Below are 24,506 nucleotides of genomic sequence, written 5' to 3'. Positions count from 1 at the left end.
TTTTAACTTGTTTTTTTTTTCTATTTAACACAATTATTTCCCAATTCACCATAATTATTTTTGAACTTGAGTTTTCTAACAATTTTGCTAAGGCCTGGACTGTACAAGTCACGACTCTATGAACATGAGCCAGCGTGTTCTCTTGTACAGGGTGTTGTCAAACAGAAGGTTTGGGGAATATCAGGGTAGGGCTTTTGCACCTTTCCTGTTTCAGCTGAAAATTATTGTTGTGAAACATAGATGAACCTCTGCTTTGAAGAGCCCAAGTGTGAACATGCATATTTTTTATTTCAGAACTTAGTCCCAGCTTGGCCAAGAAATCCAGACGTGTGCCCCATCACTGCTGGTTTCAGTCACGCTGAACAGGACCTTCCCCTAGCTGTGTTGAAAGTCCCAGCTGTGAGCAAATCCTTTTGGAAATGCCAGGGGAAGTAAGAGACAACAAAGGAATTTTGCATTTCTCATTATCACACCAGATTATGAACTAATGTTACTGATTCAAAATTATTTTAGACACCCAGTTTGTATAAATATGCAAAGTTTGGTGGAGTACCTAAGGACTGTCATCCTGGAAAAACAGTGAGGATTCACATGCTGGGTCACTAGCTCCAGCTTGCACTCCCATTCACATCAGGCCCTCAGCTTCTGGATGAAACCAGAGCAAGTTGCCAAGAACAATGTACAAGAGACAGCTAGATGTTTTCCAGCCTCAGGAAAAACCTAGTTCAGATGGGTGCACTCCGAAATTTGGGCCAGAGCGCAGACCTGAGTTTTTTTGGTCTGGTCTCTGCCTGCATGAAACACAATGAAGAATTTAGATTCTTCCCTACATTTGCCATAACAAGGCTAATATAGAGTAAAAGATGAACAACTTGAAATAAAAATCCCTGAATCTTGGTCTAAACTGGAGAAAAACCCCAAACAAGTAAAAGCCAGTAAGACTAACCATAAAGCAGATAGATAGAGTTACTTGAGCAGTGTTACATTACAATAGTAAGCACAAGGATTATGGAACTTCTTTAGCTTCCAGAACTTACCCATTAGACCCATCTATTCTCTTTATTTTCATACGACAAGCACTCGTCCTTGTAGACAGAGAACTTCTTTTTTTGTATAGACTTCTATAGATTTAAAGTGGAGTTCTTCCTATTAGCTGACCCCTACATGTTAGTGTGAGAGGCCAAAGAGCTCATATGCCATGGAGCCCCAAGAGGGTGAATGAAGATGTCCTTCCCAGACCCTTCAAATCACCTCAGATTTGACTATGACACCGAGATAACAACACTGCAATTAAGTTCCCTTTAGCTACATGGAGTTGAAACTACTCTTTTTAAAGAAAGATAAATGGCGTGGGGGGGGAATGGAGAAGGAAGTAACAGCCTTTTTTTTGCTGAGATAGGCATTTTCAACACATTTGTATTTCTGTGCATCAAAAGACACATCCGCGTTAGTTTCCTTCTTTGTCAAATAGTGCAACATAATGTGCTCAGTTTGGGTCGCTTACTAACACAGGAAGAGAAGGAGCTGGGGCCTTTGTGAGAGTCTGTTCATAAAAGGTGTTTATTCTGTATATTGCATCAGTTTTCCACTGGGGATGTTTTTGTTCTCAGTATTCCTCTCTCTTAACCAATTTGGAATCAATTCCTGATCTTCTGCCTCTCTTGCAACTTGCCTTCAGAGTGTTCTCCTTAAGGAAATTATGCATGGAAATTCCTTTTTAGGAGCTTTCATTGAAACCACAAGTCTGTATCTGAAAATATATACTACTGAAAAATTTTGCCCAAAGCTTTGTCTTGGATATATAAAGAAATTATAGGTGTGGACCAATTTTTGAATTAGCATGAAAACTGCTTTTATGTGCATATGAGAAAGGCCTTTTGAAACATCTTGCCAAAGGCTTTTTTTTCTTCTGGTTGTTATAAGAAAACATGGTTGCCCAAAAGAAAAAACCTGATCATGGTTCCACCTTAATCAGATTCATGATCGTGTCCTAATGCAATTTGTCTTAATCCATTTCTAAGGAAGACAACCATTTATGATTTGGAAAGACATGTGGGAATAAATGTGGCTATATGGAAATCCCCTGAGTCCTTTATTTACTATATTTTACCAGTTCATAAAAAAACCTAATTACATTTTAGAGAAGAAGGCATTATAAATGCAATGTATATTCTAATACAAAACCCTTCTACCCGGGTGTCCTACAATCAAACTGTGCTCAGTTTGCAGTCTCACAGTGCATTTTATATCTCTGTTGCTGGCTTTAGAATAATGATGCCATGCTTAACACATTACAATACTGATCACACATTTCAGCACATAGCTGAAAGTGGTGCTGTGCTTGTTTTGTTTGGGGAAAGAATGCCTTCTGCTTAGTATGGCAGCAAATTGCCCTTGCAGCAAAAGAGATAATTGCTTGATACCCACGGAATAAATTAATTAATACTTGTGCAAATATCTGTACATTCATCCAAAAACAAACCCCTATATATTTATTTAATTAAAATTATGCGCTTCAGACAAGGAAGAGTGTGCTCAGGAATGTGTTGAGACATACCTACCCCAACACATGCACATGAGGAAGCGAAGGGTGGGATGGGAAAGGATACAAGAAAACACTTAAGAGAAGACTTAGCTTTCTACATATGAGTTGTCCCATTGGAATTGTGTGAATAAACCATAACTGTTTTGAGAACTGAGGTCCTAAAATAATACAGAGGAGTTCCAAATGCAAAACGGTTTAGGTTTATTTGCACTGAAATTCTTTCATGTACTATTTCCCCTCATACACACACATTAAAATATTATAAATGTTATTATTAAGAAAAATTTTGCTATAAACATTACTGACTATAATAAATGCCATAAACCTGGGGCAGGTCAGCAGAGTAAATAATCAGAGTCTTTGTATTTACCCATTTGTAATAAATAGGAGATCACGTAACTCATGAAATTATAATTATCCAACATTTCATCATTTGTTTTTTACTTGAAAAGTTTGGGAAAGAATGTTTTTCTTTTGCATGTTCACATCTGTGGATGATCATTTGTTCTTTAGCTGGTGAAAACTGAAGTCCTGATTCAAAGCTTATCATCTGCCATAACCTTTTTATCAGGTGACTGGTTTCACATACTGGAAAAGTTGTGCTGATGAAGAAACTGTGGTTTTACATGGACCCAATAAGGGACTTTTTTGTTTGTTTGCCTGATGAAAAATAGCCCTCCATGGAAGTCAAAGTTTCTTTTATACAGGGCTGCAAGATAGAAAAAATTGACTCGGTTCCAACCTGGAGCTAAACTTAAATAGTGGAAATAATAGTGAAGGAAAATTCCATTACTTGTTCAAAATAAATTGATCTTATTTTGTGCATCTATAATGTTAAATAAGGCAAATGGGAATAAAACAAACTGAAAAGCTGACAAAAATTAAAAATCTTTTTGAATCCCACAATATCAAAGCAACTTTTCAATATGAAGTTATTTTTAATATTTTCTGAATAAAAGCCATATTGGAAAGAGTTTTAATTTTTATAAATCAGCATATAGAAAAGCAAAGTTCCCGCAAATGGTCTAAAAAAATAGAAAATTAAGTCCTTTTTCATAAGACAGAATTTTAGGTTCCCCTTTTCTGTTTTAATGACTTTTAAACACACAGAAGTGAAATCCCCTTGATGTTCTAATGATTCTCTATGCAGTGCTCCATAAAAGTGAAAAATACTAATGGACCCCTTGAAACCTTCTAGTTACCATCAGTATGAATTTTGGCATTCAGAAAAGTTCATGCCCTCACAGTATCAACAGCCAGAGACTCAAGAAAAACTTCAGGTATGAAAAAGTTGCATTGTAAGAGCAACTTTACTGGTACAACAAAGGGACTAAGATTAGATGCTTCCTGATGCATAAGCAGAATTTGAAGTAATCCTGTGTGAATTGTGCGTGAACTGTGTGAAGTTTAGTTTCCAAGAAAATACAGTCTCCAGCATGTTTACAGTTGAAGAGAACAGCAGACATAAGAGATTTTTACTTTAGTACACTGCACCAGTAAATCTGCAAACTGAAGTCCTAATTAATGTATGAACCAAACATTGCAACAATTAAATCCATCTAATTTCAAATTTCAAATTACTAGGTACACAAAATTGAAAGTGCTCTCCTTTAATTTTTGTTGCTGTTATCACCTCAGTTTGTTGTGGGATTTCACTTTTTTTCTCCTACATTAGAGACCTTGCTTTTATCTGAAGAATCATTTCTCCCAATGAATTTGGTTTCAGTTTTTGGCAGGTATTTATTACACACATAGCACACCACATGTAGGCCTTGGTCTAGACAATAACATTGTCCAAACTTTGTACTCATATGACAAAAAGCAACTTTTTAATGTTGAAGAATTTCAATCTTAGTCTTGAAGAACTAGTACAGAATTGGTGCATTGTGAGCTGACAGGCAAAGAGTACTCAAAAGTAACAAATCTAATCAGAGAGGAAAATAAACTGGAGAAATTTTGGAAAGAAAGGTTGTGAAAAAATGGACATTCAACACTTTCTGAAATACTGCTTTCTTTACACTTGATACCAAAAAAAAGGCCTAGGTAATCAAAAATTGTTTTTCTTATATTTATTTTAAATATTTAATTTTAGATTTATTAAATCTGAAAGTTGCAGACATTGTTTTTGCAAGCTCAGCATGCTCAACAAGTAATTCTGAGTACCTTTAACAAGACAAGACTGATTTTCCTATTGGGAAGATTAATTTCTCATTGCTGTTGTTGTATAAGTACAGGCCTGTTTTCCTTTGTAATAAATAAAGCTGAAGTCAACACATGTAACCACCGGTGTAATACCTGCATGTTGTGAAACTTGCCCTGACTCAAATCTGCTTAATGGTTTTCCACTGAAAATTCAACATCTGCCAACACCACACAAATCTTGATAACTGATGTCATCGTGAACCCATTAAGCCTTGGTTTTTAACATGTTAGGAAAACAAAGGGTTTATGGAAGACTGCTAACAGAGGGCTAAATTCTGGAACCCTTATTTAACAGTAGGAATTGTTCTTTAAGTAAGGTGTGAGTAAGAACATCTTAAGCCTGGCAGAATGTAAGCAAGCTCTTGTTCCACATTAAATTTAATTAACCAAGCCATTCATGAAAATGACACCGTAAGATATGAAACCTGTCACTGCAAATCACCTTTCTTCACTGAGGCTGATTTGGGAATGCATGTCCTGCCACACCAGCTACTAACTTTGATGTGTCACAGCTGTGATACTGCAGCAAGGAAAAGCCATTTAAATAGAGGGGGAGCTTTGGAGGAGTTATTTAGGCATTTTCCCCTAAGGATCTGAAACTTCTCAGCAGAGGCCATCCAGAGATACACACTGAATATAAAGGTCTTCATACTAAAATCTCATAATATGCCTGCAGGATCCCTGTAGCAGTAGCTAAGGGAAAAGCTGTGTAGTGTTGAAAGTGGAAGGAGCATCTATCCAGATAAAGGAGGAATCCCAAGTTATCTCTAACATCCATACACCTGAAAAACTGATAATGCCTATCCAGCAGTTTGTTTCCTGGGCACAGAGGTGGTTAATCAAAGGTACAGCCTAAGACCTGTGGGGGAGGGAAAGTCACTTAATTAATGTGCCAGATATCCTTGCCAAAGCTTTCGCCAAGATTAGGTTCAGATTGTAAAGAAATCTCCTAGAGAAGGATAATTCTCAACACCTGCGGGCACTTTTATTAGCTGCCTGCACAGAATAGAAAACCTTATGTTAAAGCATTTTGTCTCCGCTCTACCAAACTGACCTCACATGCTTTTATCTGGACATAACCATAAGCAGATTTTAAAGCAGGCTGCAGACGAGTTTGCTAATGGGCGAGTGTTCTGTGGCAAATTGACTGGAGTAAAGTAACCTGTGGATGGAAGCAATCATATAAGGCTGTTCAAAAGGGGAGGCCGTCAAAACAAGGGTAGGTTTGGGTGCACAGAGAAGGAAGAGAGTGAGAGAGATCACTAAGATCTTTAACACATTCAGAGGAGGTACCCACCTAACACAGGATTATGCTAGATCCAGGCCCGGACCACCAGAGCCGAACCTTGGCTTTGTTAAGAGGAATGGAACAGTTCCTGCAAACCTCTAAATCTTTTTCTCCTAACAAAATTTCAGCAGTGTTTTTTCTTTGTTTATTTTGGAGTTTCTGGCTTGTGTTTGTTTGTCTGTTGCTGCTTTGGGGGATTTTGTTTGTTTCTTTTTTTTTTTTTTTTTCCAGAGGCAGTTGGTTCTACAACATTGCAGAACAAGGTTCAAAAGTTGAATGCATAGCCACAATGCTTCTAAGGAAACAAAACCTCAGTAAACACCTGATGTGTTTAAAAACATATTACAATAAATCTAGGAAATTATTATGTTTTGGTACTGCATAATGTAACCCCTCACTAGAAGAAATCAAAATGAATTTAAGATCTGTTTTATCCATATTTGGTTGTGAAATAATTTGTTCTTATCTGAAAGGAACAGTTACAACTGTCTGGTAGAGGCTTATGAAATTGTTATTCACTCTTGATCCAGTGATATATATTTTCAGCACATATAAACACACAGACATGCACAGACATGTGCAACACAATTTCTGCAATGATTTTTGGCAGCAAATCATGAATTCTCAAATGTTCATAGTTCTACACACTTTAAACAGTCTCTTTTAAATTTAAATTTTATTTTTCTGTGGTTCAAAACAGTCCTACCTTTTTTTTTCTACATAGAAGAACAGCAAGAGGGCTCTGATTTCCATTCTTTTGGTGCTAACAAAATACAAGGACTGGCAATTATAAAAAAACATCTGTGACTTTGGAAAATATAGTGAAAATCTTTCGCTTTTTCAAGGAACAGTCTTGAATATTGTCCTGAGCTTTGGTGGTTGCATCGCTGCTCTGATTGCATTTTCTTGTTCCTGTCTCAGTTGCACCAGAATCCTTTAAAATAAAATGTTAATGACAATTCACAGCCCTAATTTCAGGTCAGATCTACCCCTCTTCAGTCAGGCTAACCAGTACCTCAATCTGCAAGAGCCTAAATCACCTAAATGAATGATTGTCATAATAATGAGTAAATGATCAGGTATATCAGAAAACTGCAGTGACTCTCAACTTCGACTAATTTCTCCTTACAGTTTTTCCTAGCAAACATCACAAAAACAGTTAATCATCCCAGGCATCAATTGCCCCTAACCTGAGATGGGGTAATTTATGACACTTGACCACTTACTGTGCAGTCAGTGCTGCTATAAAGTGCTGCATGAGGTAAGAGAAGAATTATGACAGAGCCCTGCCATTTGCAGACATTTGCAAAGGAGTTGCAGAATCAGATGTTCATGTCATGATCCTAAAAATTTGGGAGGAAAGGCTCTTCCACAGCCTCTGATCTAATGGCTCACAGGCTAAGCAATACCTGGGCAAATAAAATATATTAGTTCAGGGCTGATACTGATTTTAACTTTCAGGAAGATGAATATAGTCTTAATTTCAACTAACTGTGCACACTTTAAACACTATAAATCTCTAACTATTATTAGCTTTTACAAAGCAGATAATGAAAAAAAAAAGCAAGTGCAGTGGAATATTCCTAAAAGTGTTCATGCTTGTCCAGGAAGGTAAAACTGCTGCTAGGGGTCTGAGCCACAAGGAAGAGAGCATTCCAGCACTCTCTACAATCCAAATTCAAGATAATGGCCTTCTCCTGCCATTATGTTACAACTTACAATAATTTTAAACTTATTCTTAGGATTTTACTTTGAAAACAATTCTGGGTATGTATATAAAAGAGTACAAATATCGATCACCTTTTTAAGGACTGAACTTAATATCTAACACACCATTTTCAGTACAATAATTATTAAAGACAGCTGTGCAGATAACTGTTAGCATTGCTGATATAGGTTTCTCTAGATAAGACCTAACTATTCATCTTATTACAAACAATGGGATATGAAATGATCCAGAGAGCTGCAAAACGTAACACACTTTTGTGTTCTGTGGAATTTGCTCAGGCCTCAGCCCTAAAGAGTGAGTTCATCAGAGTTTTACACCTGACTAGTTTCACCAGTTGAGAGAGGGTTACTCATGCGTGTCATGTTAAATGTGAAAATAAGTGCCTGCAGGAACTTAAGGAGCAACACAGGCACTGAAAAGACAGCATAATCTTGATGGGAAAATCACAGAAATATTCCTTCGTGAAAATAAAAAAAAAAAGTGAGCCTGCCATAATAAATTCATCAGTGCAAATTTGGCAAACAGAACCATGGAGGCTGACTGTAGTTTTTCCACTGTAAGCCTGACCTGTAACTCATTAACCTACCACTAAAACAGTATTCACCTCATATTCAGTTATTCGAAGAACTCAAAGGAAAAGAAAACTGGAATGAATTTTTATTCCACTTCCCTGGAAAAAGGGCAAGCCATGCCATAGGTGCAAAATTTCATAAACACTAGAAAAAGACCAAAAAAGAAACTATGAATGACTTATTGAATATGTTCATACAGCATTCCTTTTTTTTTTTTTTTTTTTGTCCACATTAACACCATTGGACTGTAACTCTACTTTCATATTTCATTGTTCTCACATATATGTAAACCAATCCTCCTGAAAACCAAGACTGCGAAGGTTCAAGACCAATGATAAAACTTTTAATTATTTCCCTGGGTACTTTCCATCTGCCCCATTGCTAACACTAGCATTTCAGGGTATTTCTGCAAACCCTGAAATTACACCAAAATCACTTTTAAATCTTTTCTTAGAACCTGAGTTCATGAATGTTAGTTTAGGAAGTCTTAAAGGGAGCCATTCAACCAAATACTAACATTGCTTTCTATTTCATGGGATTGTGCAGAATTTAAAACAGCCTTAAACCTGGCCCATGGTGGTTGTTTTTGCATGGGTTTATCAGAGTCTGTCTAAGTAAAGACAGTTCTATAAATAAAACATCAGGCCTTCTTTATCCTTCCTGTTATTACCCTCATTAAGAGCATAGAAAGGTCACAGTATGTGAAAAATTGTGAAGCATTAGACTAGACCCCTTACATGGGAATAAAACCAGTACTTCCCAAATTCCTTCAGGAAACTCAGATGAGTGGCTCACTGGAAAATGAACTTCACTCCAGCTTCCCAAACAAGCATTTGTCATTTATTGAAGAATTTTAGGGTGATTTCTTTCCTCTAGTCTTTATATAAGCCTTCTAACTGAAGCACTGCAACTTCTAAATAAGGGAGCATAGTTTCTTGCAATCTTGGAAACAAAAGTTTATTTTTATTTTCCTCAATACAATGCAGTTTTGCCTATCTTAAGTCTCCCTATCTCATCCTTCAATTTTAAGGTCCCTGAGTTTTCAGGCTGCCCTTTGGCAGTAGCAAAAGGTGCCTGTAAGTTACCAATGCACACAGACTAACCAAACTAATACCTTCCCCCTGCTCTGAAAATTGTCTAGATAATACATCACCACCAACCTCAAAGATTTCTAACTTCTACTTTGCTGGTTTTTGTTTAATTTCAGACAAGAGAAGACCCTACTTGCCTTAAAGCCTGATTGGTTTCTTCCAGCCTTAGTAGCTGATGTAAAGAAAGAAAATGCTTCTTCTTACAATCCTGGACAGAACTCTTCAAGTCATCTTGGAGACTGGAAAGACTGTGGATTTTTCTGGGAAGAATGTTTCTTCAGCTCTTATTTCTGCACTCCAAACAGATGTAATAAATTCTGCACAAACACAGATAAGCATAACTCTTATGTGTGACTAGTTTTCAGAATCGATAGCAAAAATGCAATCCATTTTGATTTGTGTTTTTAAGCTGCATAGCAGAGGCTGATCAGCACAGAATTCGCAGTCTAGAGGCAAACCCTTTACAAAGGCAAATTACAGGACTGGATGGACATTAAGAGCATTCTCTTCATTTCTGCAGCATTTTCTCTACTGCCTGGTCCAGTTCTATAAAATACAACCTTGAAATGGAGGGGCAGGACTAATCCTATTCCAAGTTACATGTGCCTAATTTCAAAACTTTATGCCTGAGTGCTGTCCACATTCAGATGGACACTGTGTGTTGCTCACTCTTCAAATTCACACACTTTTATTGCTTTGATTCAGTTTACAAAACAGTTTATAAAAAAGACAATTTGAGATGCTGTATTCCTGTTTCCTCCAATAAGGCATAGCCAGACAGACCACATAAAGAGTATAGTTTCTTTTTGCCTTTTCTCTTGTAAGGAATGCTGGCTTATAATGGGCTAAAAATCTGCTGCTAAGCACTGGCCATTTTAAGGTGTATTCTTCTCCCCTGCTGATTTGCCCTCTGACCTTCTGGGGGCCAGGGTGGCTGCAGACTTCATTTTTGCTCTATTTCCTGGTCTCTCTCCTGGCTGTGCACTCAATGCTTCCACAGCAGATTAATGACAGCTAATAATATCTGATATATCTGGACATTGCCACATAATGAGTTGCAGTCCCACTGGGTGCCCAAAGTGTCACTACTAACAAATTCACCAGAGCAGCATATAATTAGCATGTAAAGGGAGTGATCATGCAGTAAATCTGGAGGGGAAGATGGATAGCCCACGAGGAAAAACTATAAGGGAAAACTACTATTCTTAACACTCATTGGTAAATGTATGTTTCTTGCCATGAATATTTTCTTGATAACAAACTGTGGACAGGTTACCTTTACAGTAACATTATTCCTTCCACGGCTGATAGGCAGAATTTCATTATGCCACTGCTAATGTTACAATATTTCTGCAAAATGTCACCATATGTAAATTAGAAGAGGTTAGGGTTTCCATCTTAGTTTTCTTTCAAGATCCACTGTCCCTTTCTGCTATAGCCTAATTCCCCTTTCTACTAGTTTACAGACATGCTAACATTGACCCAACCTTGCAAAAGAAAATTGGCAGTGGAGGATCTTCCTTCTCCAATAGCTAAATAAGAGGCTTGAAACTCCATACATGGTGGAGAAAAGATAGGAGAATAGAAACAAACTTGCTGTGCTTTTATGCCAACGCATAACCTCTCCTGACACATCAGAATATATCCAGTAAAATACAATGGGATGCATGGCCAATGTGAGTTTCGTGGACTGTTTGGACTGATCCAAACACGGGTCTCTGTTTTGTGTCCATCTGGCTGACCATCACTCCCTAAGTATGGCCTGCAGTTTGGGTATGGGAAAAGAGGCTTTCCCAAGAGGAAGGGGTCGACAAGGAGCAGATGAATTGTCGTGATGGGCTGCATTCAGCCTGAAGAGCCCTGAATGGGACAGCTCTGCTCTAATTTGAGTCTGTCACTTGTCCTCATTAGAAACCATTGCTCAGCAGTGCTAAAGACTTCATTTTGGTTTCAAATTGTGTCATTTACAGGCCTTTTTCCTCTTTGACATCTGTGTGGGAACATTTATATTTACATCTCTAGCTCTGAGGTTTATTTGAGTAACCGACCAAATATCTGGTTAATTCCAAGTGCAAGGGTTTGAGCTTTTCAATTATTCTTTTGCTGAACAGAGAGGCCTTTGGCCCTGAAGGCTCCAGACTTTCAATCCTTTTTGCTCATAAGGCTCTTCTGTCATTTGAGAGGAAAAAAAGTTAACAAGGAAGCCTCGCTTAGAAAACCAAACTGAAATCCTAACAAACAGACAAACGATTCATCCTATAACACAAATATTTTACCATGATAAGCAGATACTCAAAGACGTGGAAATTGTGTGTTAGTTTAGTTATATAGATTTATATAAATTTGTATTGATTTATATAGCTATAGAAATGTATAAGACCTTTATAAACAAATACATAATTTATAACTTTAATGTTTTATAGTAAAATATAATTATAATATGTTATCTAAAGATTACAGTTATATACATTTATATAACTAAATAAAATCACACTTTAGCTTAGTTTAATCTCTATAGCCTTCTTCTGCAGGGAGTGCCTGGCAAGGAGAGCCTTGTGATCCTGGGGCTGAGCAAGCAGCAGCTGACAGAACCAGAGTTATATCCCGGGCAGGAACTGCACAGAGCACGGGTACCAGCCTCTGTTTGTGATGCTGGTGAGCACTGCTGATAAACCTTGGCACTTTTCAGAGTGTGAGTGGCTCCCCAGCAGGGCAGGGATGCACCCTGGAAACAGCAGCAGCTGCTCCTGCCCACAGCTGCATCCCTGCTTCTGTCCTTAGCTACGTGCTGTGAGCCTCACAGATCAGTTCGTCAGCTGCAAAAATTTCTGTGGCTTGTATCTTTATGGGGTTTCACACTGGTTTGCATTCTGCTAAAGAATAAATTTTTGGAGTCACATAACTTTAGTTTTCAGACTCTTTTTTTAAAAAGAAGGTTTACAAACTGGGTGTATAAACCCTAGGGACTTAAAAATTGTACAATTAATTAAAAAGCAAGCATTTAAAAAAAAAAATCCAGCAAGTTTTCCTACTTAGAAAGACAATTTAATTTTGTAAGGAACAAAAAAGAAAGAAATTAAAAATCCTTAAACTTTTCCTGACAAATAACATCTTTAATTTCGAATCCCTTGTTCTATTTCCTTGCTTCTGCAATCCATATGGTAACTCTCAGACCAATTATTCAATATTCACCTTTTCACATCATTTCTTTGAATACAAAAAGATCCAAATGAATAAAAACAAAACAAACCAAATCAAACAAAACAAATAAACCCAAAAATTCAAACAAGGCTTATATTGTTTGTCTTGTTTTTAATGAAAGAATGAAACTCACAGCCTATCCAACTCCCACAGGGGCCTTTTTTTGTGCAATCTTAATGATAATTAACTGACAGTGATTGATGGTTAGTTCTGAAGTAATAGTAGATAAAACTGCCCAATTCCATCCAATTCGCTTTTCTATTTTTTACGAGTCCTTGTTTATTTCTGAATGATATAAAATGAATTATTTGTCCAATTATAATTCCACATTTAAAGTTCATCAGGAATGCATTTGCCCAATTGTTCTGTCGTTTTGCTGACTGAAATTTCCTATAGTCAGATTTGTTCTGTGTCAGGTTTAAGGAGGACAACTTCTTTTGCCTTCAAAATACATGAAAACATTCACATACATTTCCATATATTTTGTAGGCAGAAGTATTTCTGCTGGAAAATGGGCCCTGGCACACTGAGGCCATACAGAATTCTTGAATGTGTCCACGTGGAATTATGTTGAAGGGAACATGAGTCTTTTTTAGCTTCATTTCAAAATATTGTTGTTAGCATTGTAGTCACCTCTAGGAGTATTTTTTATATGCACTGAACAGTTTTTCTACAAAATCACATTTGCTGAGAAATTCCCAGAGTCTCACATCCAACTTTGGTCTTGTTGAAACTCACAATCTCTATACATTGTCTGGAATGACTACATGAAATTACTGCAATTTGTTCTTTATTCTTCAAATCTACTGTTTTAAATAATTGCTGCCATTATGCTGGTTGTGTCAGCTTTAAAATTTTGTACATATATCAACTATTTTTAAAGGTTTTTGCAGAAGTTTCTTGCTTTGCCTGGAAAATGGTCCAATTTGAAGCATTTATATTACAGAGAAGGTCTCATGTTTTAAATTTCTTCATCCAAAGGTGAATTCTCTCTAGTATTTTATAATTTCCTGCATTTGAATGATATTATTTTGATTGCTTTTTTGAAATAATCTTTCCTTCTTTTATTGGTTGAAAGAAGAATAAGTTCTTTTTAGACATGCAGCATTCCCTTAACAGCTTCACTGCCCTTTCAGTGTGTCATTACATATAACAAAATGTACACACAATGCACCCCTTGGGAGTTGAAGCTTATCACGGTGCAGTACTTTCAAAGTGAGTGTTTTATACCATTTGGCACCCTGAGGACATGTGAGGTGACACCAGTGATCTCTCAGGAGAGACCTCACTGATTTCTTACTGCTCTTGCTGATGAAGAAATTAGTCAATAACTATATTCTGTAAATTCTAGCAGTCTTTTCTTTCCTCCTCTCTCTCTCCAGTAAGACAGAGGCTGTGGTAAAACTGCATCTGCCTGGGCCTCAAGGCATGTTCAGTTCTTGCCTACCTTTATGCCCTCCTTGATGAGAGCAACAAATCAAGTTCAAGCATCCTGTACTGAGGGATCCTTCACTAGCCAGACACTGCTAAGCCCTGACTACTAGGTGAGACTTCATGGAGGTCTATCAACAAGTCGCAATCATCCATACAGGTTATTGCTCAGGGACAAGGGACACGTCTCTCTGCCCAGGGGCTGCCTGCTGTCACTGAGCCATCTTTTTCCAATACAATCAGTGATCATTTGACACACAGGGGACTCCCAGACTTCCAGGATTATGGCCAATAAACCCTCTCCACTATGAGAAGAACAACCAGTGGCCATGAATCATGCATTTTTCAAGCAATAGAGAAGATGGGCAATACATAAATACCTCCTTATTTTTGAGGAATGCTTTTCTTAAGAATAAACTGGGAAATGCTGGTCTCTGCACAAGAAAAAAGAATATCCCTGCCTCACGCAGAAATGTCATAGTCCCACTGCTTCAGAGATAACTACAAATGGAAAAAAATTACTGCAAGAAAACTGAAGGTGTTTTGTTGGGTTTTTTTCTCATTCAACTGAAGGAGCAAAGCAGCAACAGCAAATAATTTTGTGTAAAAAGAAGTCTTTCTTCCAAGTGACCTGAAATTAAATGTTTCTTTGTCATACACTGTGACCAAAGTAAGGGACACAGAAGTATAGAATGGTTTCTGTTGGAAAGGACCTTAAAGTTCATTCAACTTTTTTTACTTAGTGGGAAGCAGCACAAATAGGAAAGACTGAGAGACCCCACTTCACTTCCCTCAATTTAAAATATTAGAGCAATTCTGACATCTCTGAGCAAATGAGTGGCTTAAGTTCAAAACCCATCAGGTGAAGGTAGAAAAGGACCTATGCTCTTTCAGTCCTAGCCTCTGTGTTGCTCAAAGGGTTGAGAGGCCAGGGCAGATACATACTCTGCATTATAAATGTTTAGTATCAATTTCTTTCATCAGAGAAAATTGCTCATGAAAATGACACAAATCAGTGTTTTTCAACAGGCTTTCTTCTAATTTTATGTACACCCACCTATGTAAGTAACATCAGAAACATATAGTAATGAAGACAATCATCCAATTCTAAATAATTTGTTATCTGGCACAATGTCAAATTTCTTCACAACAAGCAAGAATTATAACATGCATCCAAGACTTATGGAGAGAATGATATGTTCATATTCCATGGTATTTCATGTATGAAAACACCTGAGATAATTTTTAGATCTAAGGCCACAGGGTAAAAGACATCCTTAATTTTATGTTGGTAGGCCATTATAAAACAAAATAACAGATAAACTGACCTCTCAGATCCCGTTTTGAAGTATCTCTTGGTCTCACCAAAGCATGGGTTTAGATTTATAAACTTCTGTCAATGGGACTGCTTTCATGTTTTGATACTTTTACAGCTTCAAGAGAAGCCAGTTACCAGCCAGGTACTTCTTAGTGAGACATGGAATTTAAAAAAGCCTTAATGGGTTTCAGGATATAATCTAATTTACCTATACAAGTGGTTGTTCTGCTGCAAAGCACAGAGACCTTCTTGTACTGCAGAATCATGACTTTTCTCCCCATTGCCTAAATCAGGCATCAGCTTTTCTGTTCAACACTTAGGTCCACAGAGCAAGGAAAGATGAAAGAGAGGGACTTAATCTCATTGTGTCTTGTCTGTGGTTAATTGAGAGGAATAATTAAGAGGAGTTTGAAAGGAGAAAGCAGGCACCAAACCACACTGGAAACAGTAGCATTGATGTGCACTAAAGGGCAACGTGAAGGGAGAGCAGAAAATTAGATATTCCAGCACCTAGTTTTAAACTTTCATTTATGAAGTTTTGGAACAGGCCTGTTCTCCTAGTTCCTGCTGCATGTTCCTACCATGCAAGTAATGGAAAATGAACATATTAGCTATGCATAACCTGAAAGAGACCAAGAACCCTGCTGTGACCCCTGTTCAATTTGCAGAGCTGAGATTTTACAGATAAGGACAGTCCTACAGCTACATGTACCAGAAAATCAAGCAACACCCAGAGCCCAGGTCATTTTCTCTGGGAAGTTTCTTTTCAAAACAGATATATTTAGCTAAAGACATTTCCTACTCATTTTCTTTGAATTTCTGATAGGTCTGGAAGAGAGCTCTCCTATTTGAGGCAGAATGCTCACAGGATTGCACAAATGTCTGCTCCAATAATGGGAACAAAGTTTAATTCTATTTCCCTTTGTCCCACTAAGTTTCAGGCCAGGTTTTCTAACACAGTTTGAAGGTTGTTATAACACAAGCAACCAACCTCTTTCCAGAGTGGAGAAATTAACTGATTGAAATCCCTGCTGGTGTTATGACTCTGTATTTGGAATTATATTCTTACTGGTCATTTTGCTTGACAAAATAATATCTAGGTAGGTACAGAAGTTCCAGGTTCCATGTTGTTATATGCATTTGCACAGGCATCCACAATTTTTGAGCCAGCGTTACTTTGCCGTCATGTTATATTGGGGAATTGGAAGAATGGAAAACAGCCTCTACTAAACTTGGTGATTCATTTAAACAAGCTTTGTTTCAGTAAAGCAAAATTTGTACCAGTCTACATCCCAATTATCCCAGACAAATCTGCCATGATTTGTAATTACATTATTATTTTAAATTAATCCATCCATGAATTACAGTGGTCTTTTGTTTATTCACTTGTTTAGGCTGGTCTAAAAAAATGAGCAAAGCTTTCAACCATTTATAATAAAGGCAAAATGACCAAAAAGACCTACTTTTTTTTTTTTTTTAGTTTGCATTAATGAGTTCATCCCAAAATATATATGCAATAATAGAGGAAATTAAGTTATAAATGTAGGGATGTGCTCCAAGACACCATGAAAATCTGCATGCAAATGCATAATAATCACAAATCTACATTATTACAATATTAAAAAATACCTACAATTAAATTATCATGTGGAAATAATCATAATGTTATTGGAAACTCAATTATTGTGGCAACCCTTGTCGGGGAATTAGCAGGCTATGGCAAAGGCAAGTCAGACCTGAATTCATCAAATATATATTATCACAATATTACATGTTCACTTCGATTCCATGCAAAGACAAACATCTTCACTCACTAGTATCTGCTCAATGCATTTGTATTATTCATGAACAACTCTGTGATCTATTATACATACAAAACTGATTGTACGCTGCTAGCCTGAGGCTACAATGCAGAGACACAGAATTAATTTTATTATATACACATGCATGATAATTGTGTAGAATTCGGTCAAATATCAAACTCTGCTCCTGTGCTCCATTATTTTACTTTCCAAAAAGAGGTCTAAGGTCAGCAGCAATTTCTCTTTGGTGACAGTGAAACTCTTTGTCATTTAGAGTAGAAAGTTCCTGGGTACTAACGAGCCTGGTGCTGTGATGAATGGTCACACATTCCCTTTCCTTTCCAACCCCCACCCATCAAAGGGAAAATGTAACTTTTATTGAGATTCTCAAGAATTTCTTGCTTCTCATGCACACAGAAGTCACTTTGGGCAGCGGACTTACAGACTTCATTTGCCAAAGAGGGAGGCAACTTTTTCATTTGCTTTGTAGACTTGGCTAAAATTGTGTGAGAAGATGATCAATACAATTAGGGGAACTTATTTGCAGCTGTAAGAACCGCTGTTATTTTCAAGACATTTAAGTAAAACCTCTAAAAATGTCTTCACAGAACCCTCTCCTCTGCTTCAAGTTTTCACTAAATTAAAAAGAAACAAAACAAAACCAACTAACTCCCTTTTCTTTAATAGCACAAAGGACTTATGGGAAGGCCTCCAAATATAGAAAAGCCAGAGAGACAAAGATTAGTGCCATACAAGACATTTGTAGCTGTTTGAAGATACTAAGAGGTAGAAATGCATCAAAATTAAGAAGGAACATGAACAAGGCATACCTCAAAGTCCTGGCACACATAAAAATGACATTTAAAATCATCAGGACACTCAATTTCAATATATTATAATTTAGGGGGGCAGCCAGATTTAGGGGACTAAGTTGTATGTATATACTTTGGCAGCAATATCTATTGTCACTCGAATTCAGAGATGGGAAACAATTTGCGCATTGCACAAACAACCACTGGCATAAACCTAGCCAAATGATCCAAAAGAGCTTTTCCAGGAGTGAGAAGAAGTAAATGGTACCCTTAACTGAAAAAAGAAACTGTCCAGTGTGAGATTCTGCATGCTGAATTAAAAATCAAACCCTGAAACTTCTCCTGTAATTCTACTCCATCCACCATCCAGGGTTTTGGCTATCATGCCCTGAATCCCTGAGTTTTAAAAGTGAGGAACTCTCGCTCCTTGCTGAGTGCGTTTGGAGTGCAGTCCCATTCAAGCATATCCCAAACCCATCTTTGCATTACTGCTTTCAACAGTCACAAGCAAAAGGGCCTCCCCAATGCATTTATATTCTAGATTAATAACATTTGAAGAAATAAACTGTAACAAAGATTCTAAAGGGTCTCTCCTAGTCTACTTATCATCTAGGAAAGATTTAAACAATGCCATCTTTAAATCTATGTTTTGTATGCTTATGTCATGACCAGAGTCCATAATTTTCACAGTTCCAAGAACAATCCAGGGGGATCTGCATTTAGCAGTACATGGATCATAAGTTTACCACAACATCACTAATTTACTATAAATCCATAAAATTTTCACTTTGCTAATTAAAAAATATGATTGACACATAGGAAAACCTCAGGAAGGAGGAACAGAACAAATCCCTTGCAGAGCTACATCACAAAAGGTAATAAATGAATGTGTTTAGGTGGGCTGTTTATCTTGACTGACTCGTGTCATCAACAACAGAAATAGCAAAACCACAGTTCTGACCAGTCTCTAGGACAGCAGTTCAGCCCACTGAAATGTTGGGGATGCAAAAGAGAAGGACTTCTGTAGAAGAACATCTCAGTAATGCATTTTGTCACTCAAGTGTATTATAACTCCATTCTGTTCTTGAATATTTCTGGCTTTAGGTTGGCAGAAGCTACAATTTTTTTAGTATTAGCAACTGTTATGAGAGGGCTGACACCTTTTAAATATTCCTCTCTTTCACAGTAAACCCATGATTATTTTCTGCCATTTCAGAAACAGGTGAGCAGCAGGACCTTACAGCTCAGGCAGCATAATCTACCTTCAATCTTTGCTGTAAAAGTACACAAGTTGTTGGGGTGCCTGGAATATTTCTCCCACAGATCATTAGTTTGGCAGGCTCTGGAAGTTCAGTAAAGATAATGGGGAGAAAGGTCCTACTGAAACTGCTCAATTTGTCATCATTACCCCAGTTCCTGTGAGGGCCGAGAGTCGAGTTCAGATAAAAGTACAAATTTTAAGAAATTTCATCGGACCTCACCCAAAGCACCAAAGCTCTTAGGAACATGAAGAGTCAAACTATAAGAGAGGAAACACTTGTATTCAGCCTGAGACTGTTGCTCAGTTTGATATGCCTGAAAACACCTCTGAGAGTTACCCATGGCATTCTGGAACTTTCTCACTGACCTTCAACTTCCAAAACACACTAAAACATACAAGGAAAAAGCCCGTAGCTGCTAAGCCACATTTTCCAAGCTTCTAAAATAAACTAATTTAAAAAGTCATATTGCCTTAAACTGTTTTGTCCAACTCCACTTATTAGTAACCACTAGAAGCACTGGCTGGAAAGCAAATTCTTGCAAAGACTGAAGTTATTTCCTCAGTTAATATTTATTTTGCTTGTATCCATAGAAGTACTACATGGAAGGAGTGTGCACACACAGAATAACTTCTGGCTTCATTTTCCTGCCAGCTATCAGATAGCATTGCTCATGCACAAATCTTTCAGTATTTAATATTCATAAAGCAGAAGCATCTACTGATCCCAGTTAGGATCAAGAAATTTTATGTGATGATGTACAAAACAAAGATTATCACTGTTCTGCCACAAAGAATTTATAGTTGGACAGACTGACAGATTAACTATTTCTGCACTAGTTGTTATGTGAAATGTATTTCCTAATCTTATTCTAGTCACTCCTTAATGCAAATATGACACTATAGGTATGCAAATATGACACTATAGGTAGCTCTGTGCAGTAATGTAGGGCACTCTTGCAGCAAATGCAGAACAGTGCTCTACTTCAGCAGCTACTGAGGCAAAACTGTTACTTTGTTTTAATGGCTTTTTTTGTATTTTGGTGAGGTGGGGTGATATTTTCATTGATCTATTATATCTCAGTGGAAAGTTACATGATAGTGCCAGTCAATCTGAATGCACTTTAAAAGATAATTATCTTTTCAGTTCTAAAGAAAAGTTGGCTAACATTAACAAAAATATTCATTTTGAGTGTCTTCCTAAAGGGAAAAATTTGACATTTGGTTTCAAAATGCAGCAATATTTTTGAGATGTGACCCTTCTCCAATATATCTTTGCCCAAAGGAGGTGATATCATAGTGATTTGCTTGTGTTTGGTTCATATAATACTTACTCTTAACAATGACAAAAAGGCTTTTCTAGTGCAAGAAGTATGGGGGGAAAGAAATTAAAAAATCTTCACGAGGGACTCTTGACCACGATCAACCCCTTGAATCCTTCTCTAGAGGCACATGAAGAAAGAACAGGTTACCTTTGAGGCAAGTTTAGTATTTAAGCATTCTTTAGGAAACCTGCATTGCTGAGAGACAACAGTTTTCCGAAGGCTGAGCAGAGAGCGAGATGGGATCAGAGCTCAGGAGTAATGTTTCCCAGTCACATGTGACCAGCAGCTCTCTTCTGTAGCCCACTAAAGGCCTCTGGCAACCTAAATTCCCCAAATGAGGCAGTAGAGGATGCTCCTTCAAATATCTCCTTGATGCCAAGGATGTTTCTATGGTAATTCTGCATTCAAAGTTACTGGTTCGTGTTGCATGAGAGGCTACACAAGGGCCCAAGGAAATGAATGAACCTGTCTAAGGTTGTGCATACCCAGGGGGCTTCCATAATTTTTGGGTGCACAGAAATACAAAGACGGAATAATGACAATGTTGTGCTGCACTTCATTTGTTGAATTACTTCAATACCTTGCTCACAGATGTGTGCATGTGAATCTAATCAAACAAACTCCTCGTAGACAGCAGAGATTATTTTGAGAGATTATTCCTGCTTCTGCTACAGGAAAAGAAGCATCAGCCTTTCATAGCTTCTTGAATACAGGGAGGTGTGTGCACATGCATACACTAACAACCACATACCCCTCCCTGTATATATATCAAAAATAATGTGAGAATAACATTTTTCCTCTATATAGCACATTATTTTCATAAAGGATGATTAAAAGCAGACATGCCTTTTTATGCAGAAAAAACCCCACACCAAAACCTGTTTAATTGTTCATCTAGCTGGCATGATCAGAAATAAATATTTGGGAACAAAGATATTTCTGTATCCCTTGAAATTGTAGAATAGGAAATATTTCTGTGGCTTTCCTTCTTGAATCATATTTTGCTTCCGATCCTAAAACAGCACATTCAACTATTCAATTTGCTGTTCAATAATAGTGACTCACATTGCCTTTTAAATGCATACAAGAAAGTTGCATCTTTTTGTTTTCATTTTCCCTGTGTGTTTGTTGCATACTGACATCAAATTCCCTGCAGGCATCCTAACCTTGCAATTGGAGAAACAGCGCTCCAGGGTTTTCCACATGTCTGATACACCTGGATAAAAAGTGCTAATTGTCACCAACTTGCATTAAATGACAGCAGTAAGGCACAAAATATGCTTGATTTGCAGATGCTAGCGCCATTGGGAATTAGCAGCAGATTAATAATTGTGTAGACCTTGAACATTCCCCTGGCACTGCCAGCCTGGGTTTCCAGTGCAACGTCAGACTACAAGGCCCTTGTTTTTACATTACTTTCCTGAGGAAATCAGGCTTAGGCTTTTGCATTCTTTCCCTGTGTGTGTTTGGCTGTCCTACCTTTCCACAATAATTTCTGATCAATCTGAATTAATTTTAAAGGAAAGTAGAGGTTGCAAACATACAGTGTCCATAGTAGTTTTGTGAAAAACAGGCAGCTTGGTAGATATAATCAAGTCTTAGCCTAAGTGTTTCAAATATCCTGATTTTTTAAATTCGGATATTCTTGTAGATAAATAAACCCTAATTCTGTTCAAATTTTGTTGGCTCTGAAAGTAGAAGGGAGATGTACCATATTACATATTCAGCAGGCAGCAACTTTGCATCCTTTATGGGTCAGGTGACAAACTAGGTTCCCAGTTTGTGGTGACTTTTTCCTTTTTACAAACCTATCTGCCAAAAAAATCCTTTTCCACCTTGAGGCTTTGAATGGGAATCAGGAGCCAGCTTCTTGCACAGGTTCACCCTTGCTCCTTTTTCCTCCAAATAAATTCAGGGGCTAAGGCTGTACCTTATCTCCTCTCTTCTTGATCTGCTGCTGCTGCTGTTTCCTCTCTGCTCGGCGCACACAAAGACACCACCCCGATGGCATGCAAGGCGGCTCGGGTGGCATTGCAAAGCTCATTTCTGCAGGCAGCAACATGATTACGGCGAAGGTGAGGGCGAGGTTGGGCAAATGTGTTTCAACACTTCTTTCTTTGTATTTATCACCGTGCCATAGCATTCCTGCAGCCTGGCCTGCTGCTGCTCCAGCTGCCTATGCAAACTCCTGATGGAGCGCAGCAGCAGGAGCCGTCGGTACATTGCTAGCTGGAGCTGGTACTTCTCCTTTTCCTCCTTCTTCTTCTTTTCTAAGGTCTCCATTACTGTTGTGGTCTTCATCCAAATCACACGGCCCAAACTGCAGGAGGCCATGCTGCTCTGGGTGTCAGTCCCTGCCTGCTGGGTGTCATTCCCTGCCTGCTGGGTGCCAGTCCGTGCCTGCAGGGCCTCACGGGGCACCCTCGGGACCTGCAGCACCTCTGAGTTCAGTTTGCCATCACAGCAGGGGCTTTTGTCATACAAGGAGGCAAGGTGCACAGGCAGCAGGTTATCAACTGCTGCAGGGCATGAGGAGGCACCCAAGGATGCATCTACAGCTGCCAGAGGATGCTCAGCCAGCCCACAGACTGTTGTCTGTGCCTGGCCACCACGAACGATCTCTGGGCCAGTTGGGGCTTTTAGCTGCTCCACTGCCCTGCTGCAGAGGACAGACAGTCTTTCTGGCTCTGCTGAGCTTCCCTTGTCTTCATCAAGGCTGTCTAGTGAAGGGCAGGCAGAGCAACCAGGGGATGCTGTTACAGCAACTTGAGTAGGAAACCTGTCTTCATCATCACTGCTGTTTTGGATCTTCTCTTCATCTCTTGATATTACAGCTGCTCTCTCAGCCATTTAATGCATTAGCTACAGAAACTTTCTGTGGACAAAGTGGAAGTAAAAGGATTTCATTTTCACATACACACATGGAGAAGCCCAGTGTAGAGTGACATTTGAAGAAAGAACCTCTTTTTATATTTAAGCAATGGACCTATTACTTTTCTAATAAAGCACAACCCTTGGGTCACTTCAGGCCATTTCTTGTGATTTGCATTAGATGTTCTTCGAGACACAACATTAATCCAATAATAATTAAAATGATATACTGTACTATTAACATTCTCAAATCTTTAAAGGCAAGTGATCTATCCCTGCAGCACTGGCTGTGCTGACTAATTAAACAGAATACAGTTGTAAATGGGCATTGTAAGCACTTCTCCCATTTAAGAACACAGCTCTAACAAGTGTCGTTTGTAGAGATGGGCGAGTTATTGGGATTGATCATCTTTAAAGGGAGGTGGACATACCACAAACAGCAGGTTGCATTTAAATGCCCTCTCCAAGATTAATCTGTCTGCTACCAGTTTGTTTACAAGGTTGCCTTTCCCCCTCCTATTAATTCTAACAGTAAAGCTATATTAGCACCACGCTAGCCAAAGAGAGGAAAAAGAAACCAAACACTTACCGAGGTTACGGGGGGGAAGGAAAAGAGTTACAGTGCATTATATCTGTGTATCATATTTTCTTGGATGTGAGTCAGCACAATCTGGAACAGAAACATCACAGTGCTGGAGCAGGAGCAGCAGCAGCAGCAGCAGCATTACGCTGTTCCACCCAGCAACAACACAGTCAGTCCCAATCACAGAGGAGTGCAGGGCTGCTTTCTTCCTCCTCAGTGGGCATTCCTTCCTGGCGTGCAGCTTTTATGTCATCTTTGAGCATCAAAATGAGTACCAGGATTGGATGGCACTTTTTTCCCACCTCAAAACCAAACACTCCTGATTCACCCATTCTACAGGGGGCAATACCTATGGCCCTTCCCATCCTTGACAGCCAGCAAAGAGATAGCACAGCGTCAAAAGAGCATGAGGTACTCTGGACTCCAAGTATGCGTGTTTTCTTTCAGAAAAAAAAGCCAAGCTTAGATAAACTTCAGC

General features: G+C 38.3%; 1 protein-coding gene across 1 annotated transcript; it reads right to left on the bottom strand.

The window, feature by feature from the left end:
* LOC106630772 (uncharacterized) lies at positions 1–24,412 on the bottom strand. Its single transcript, XM_014275882.3, has 2 exons — positions 24,035–24,412; positions 1–23,449 (listed from the first exon to the last, which is right to left on the bottom strand). The coding sequence occupies exon 2, from the start codon at positions 23,422–23,424 to the stop codon at positions 22,639–22,641; it is 786 nt and encodes a 261-aa protein (XP_014131357.2). The 5' UTR covers positions 23,425–23,449; positions 24,035–24,412; the 3' UTR covers positions 1–22,638.
* Between the last annotated feature and the right edge of the window lie 94 nt (positions 24,413–24,506).

The sequence above is a fragment of the Zonotrichia albicollis genome, chromosome 1, assembly GCF_047830755.1.
Source record: "Zonotrichia albicollis isolate bZonAlb1 chromosome 1, bZonAlb1.hap1, whole genome shotgun sequence".
NCBI classification, from domain to species: Eukaryota; Metazoa; Chordata; class Aves; order Passeriformes; family Passerellidae; genus Zonotrichia; species Zonotrichia albicollis.
This window is presented reverse-complemented; position numbering and strand designations above follow the sequence as displayed.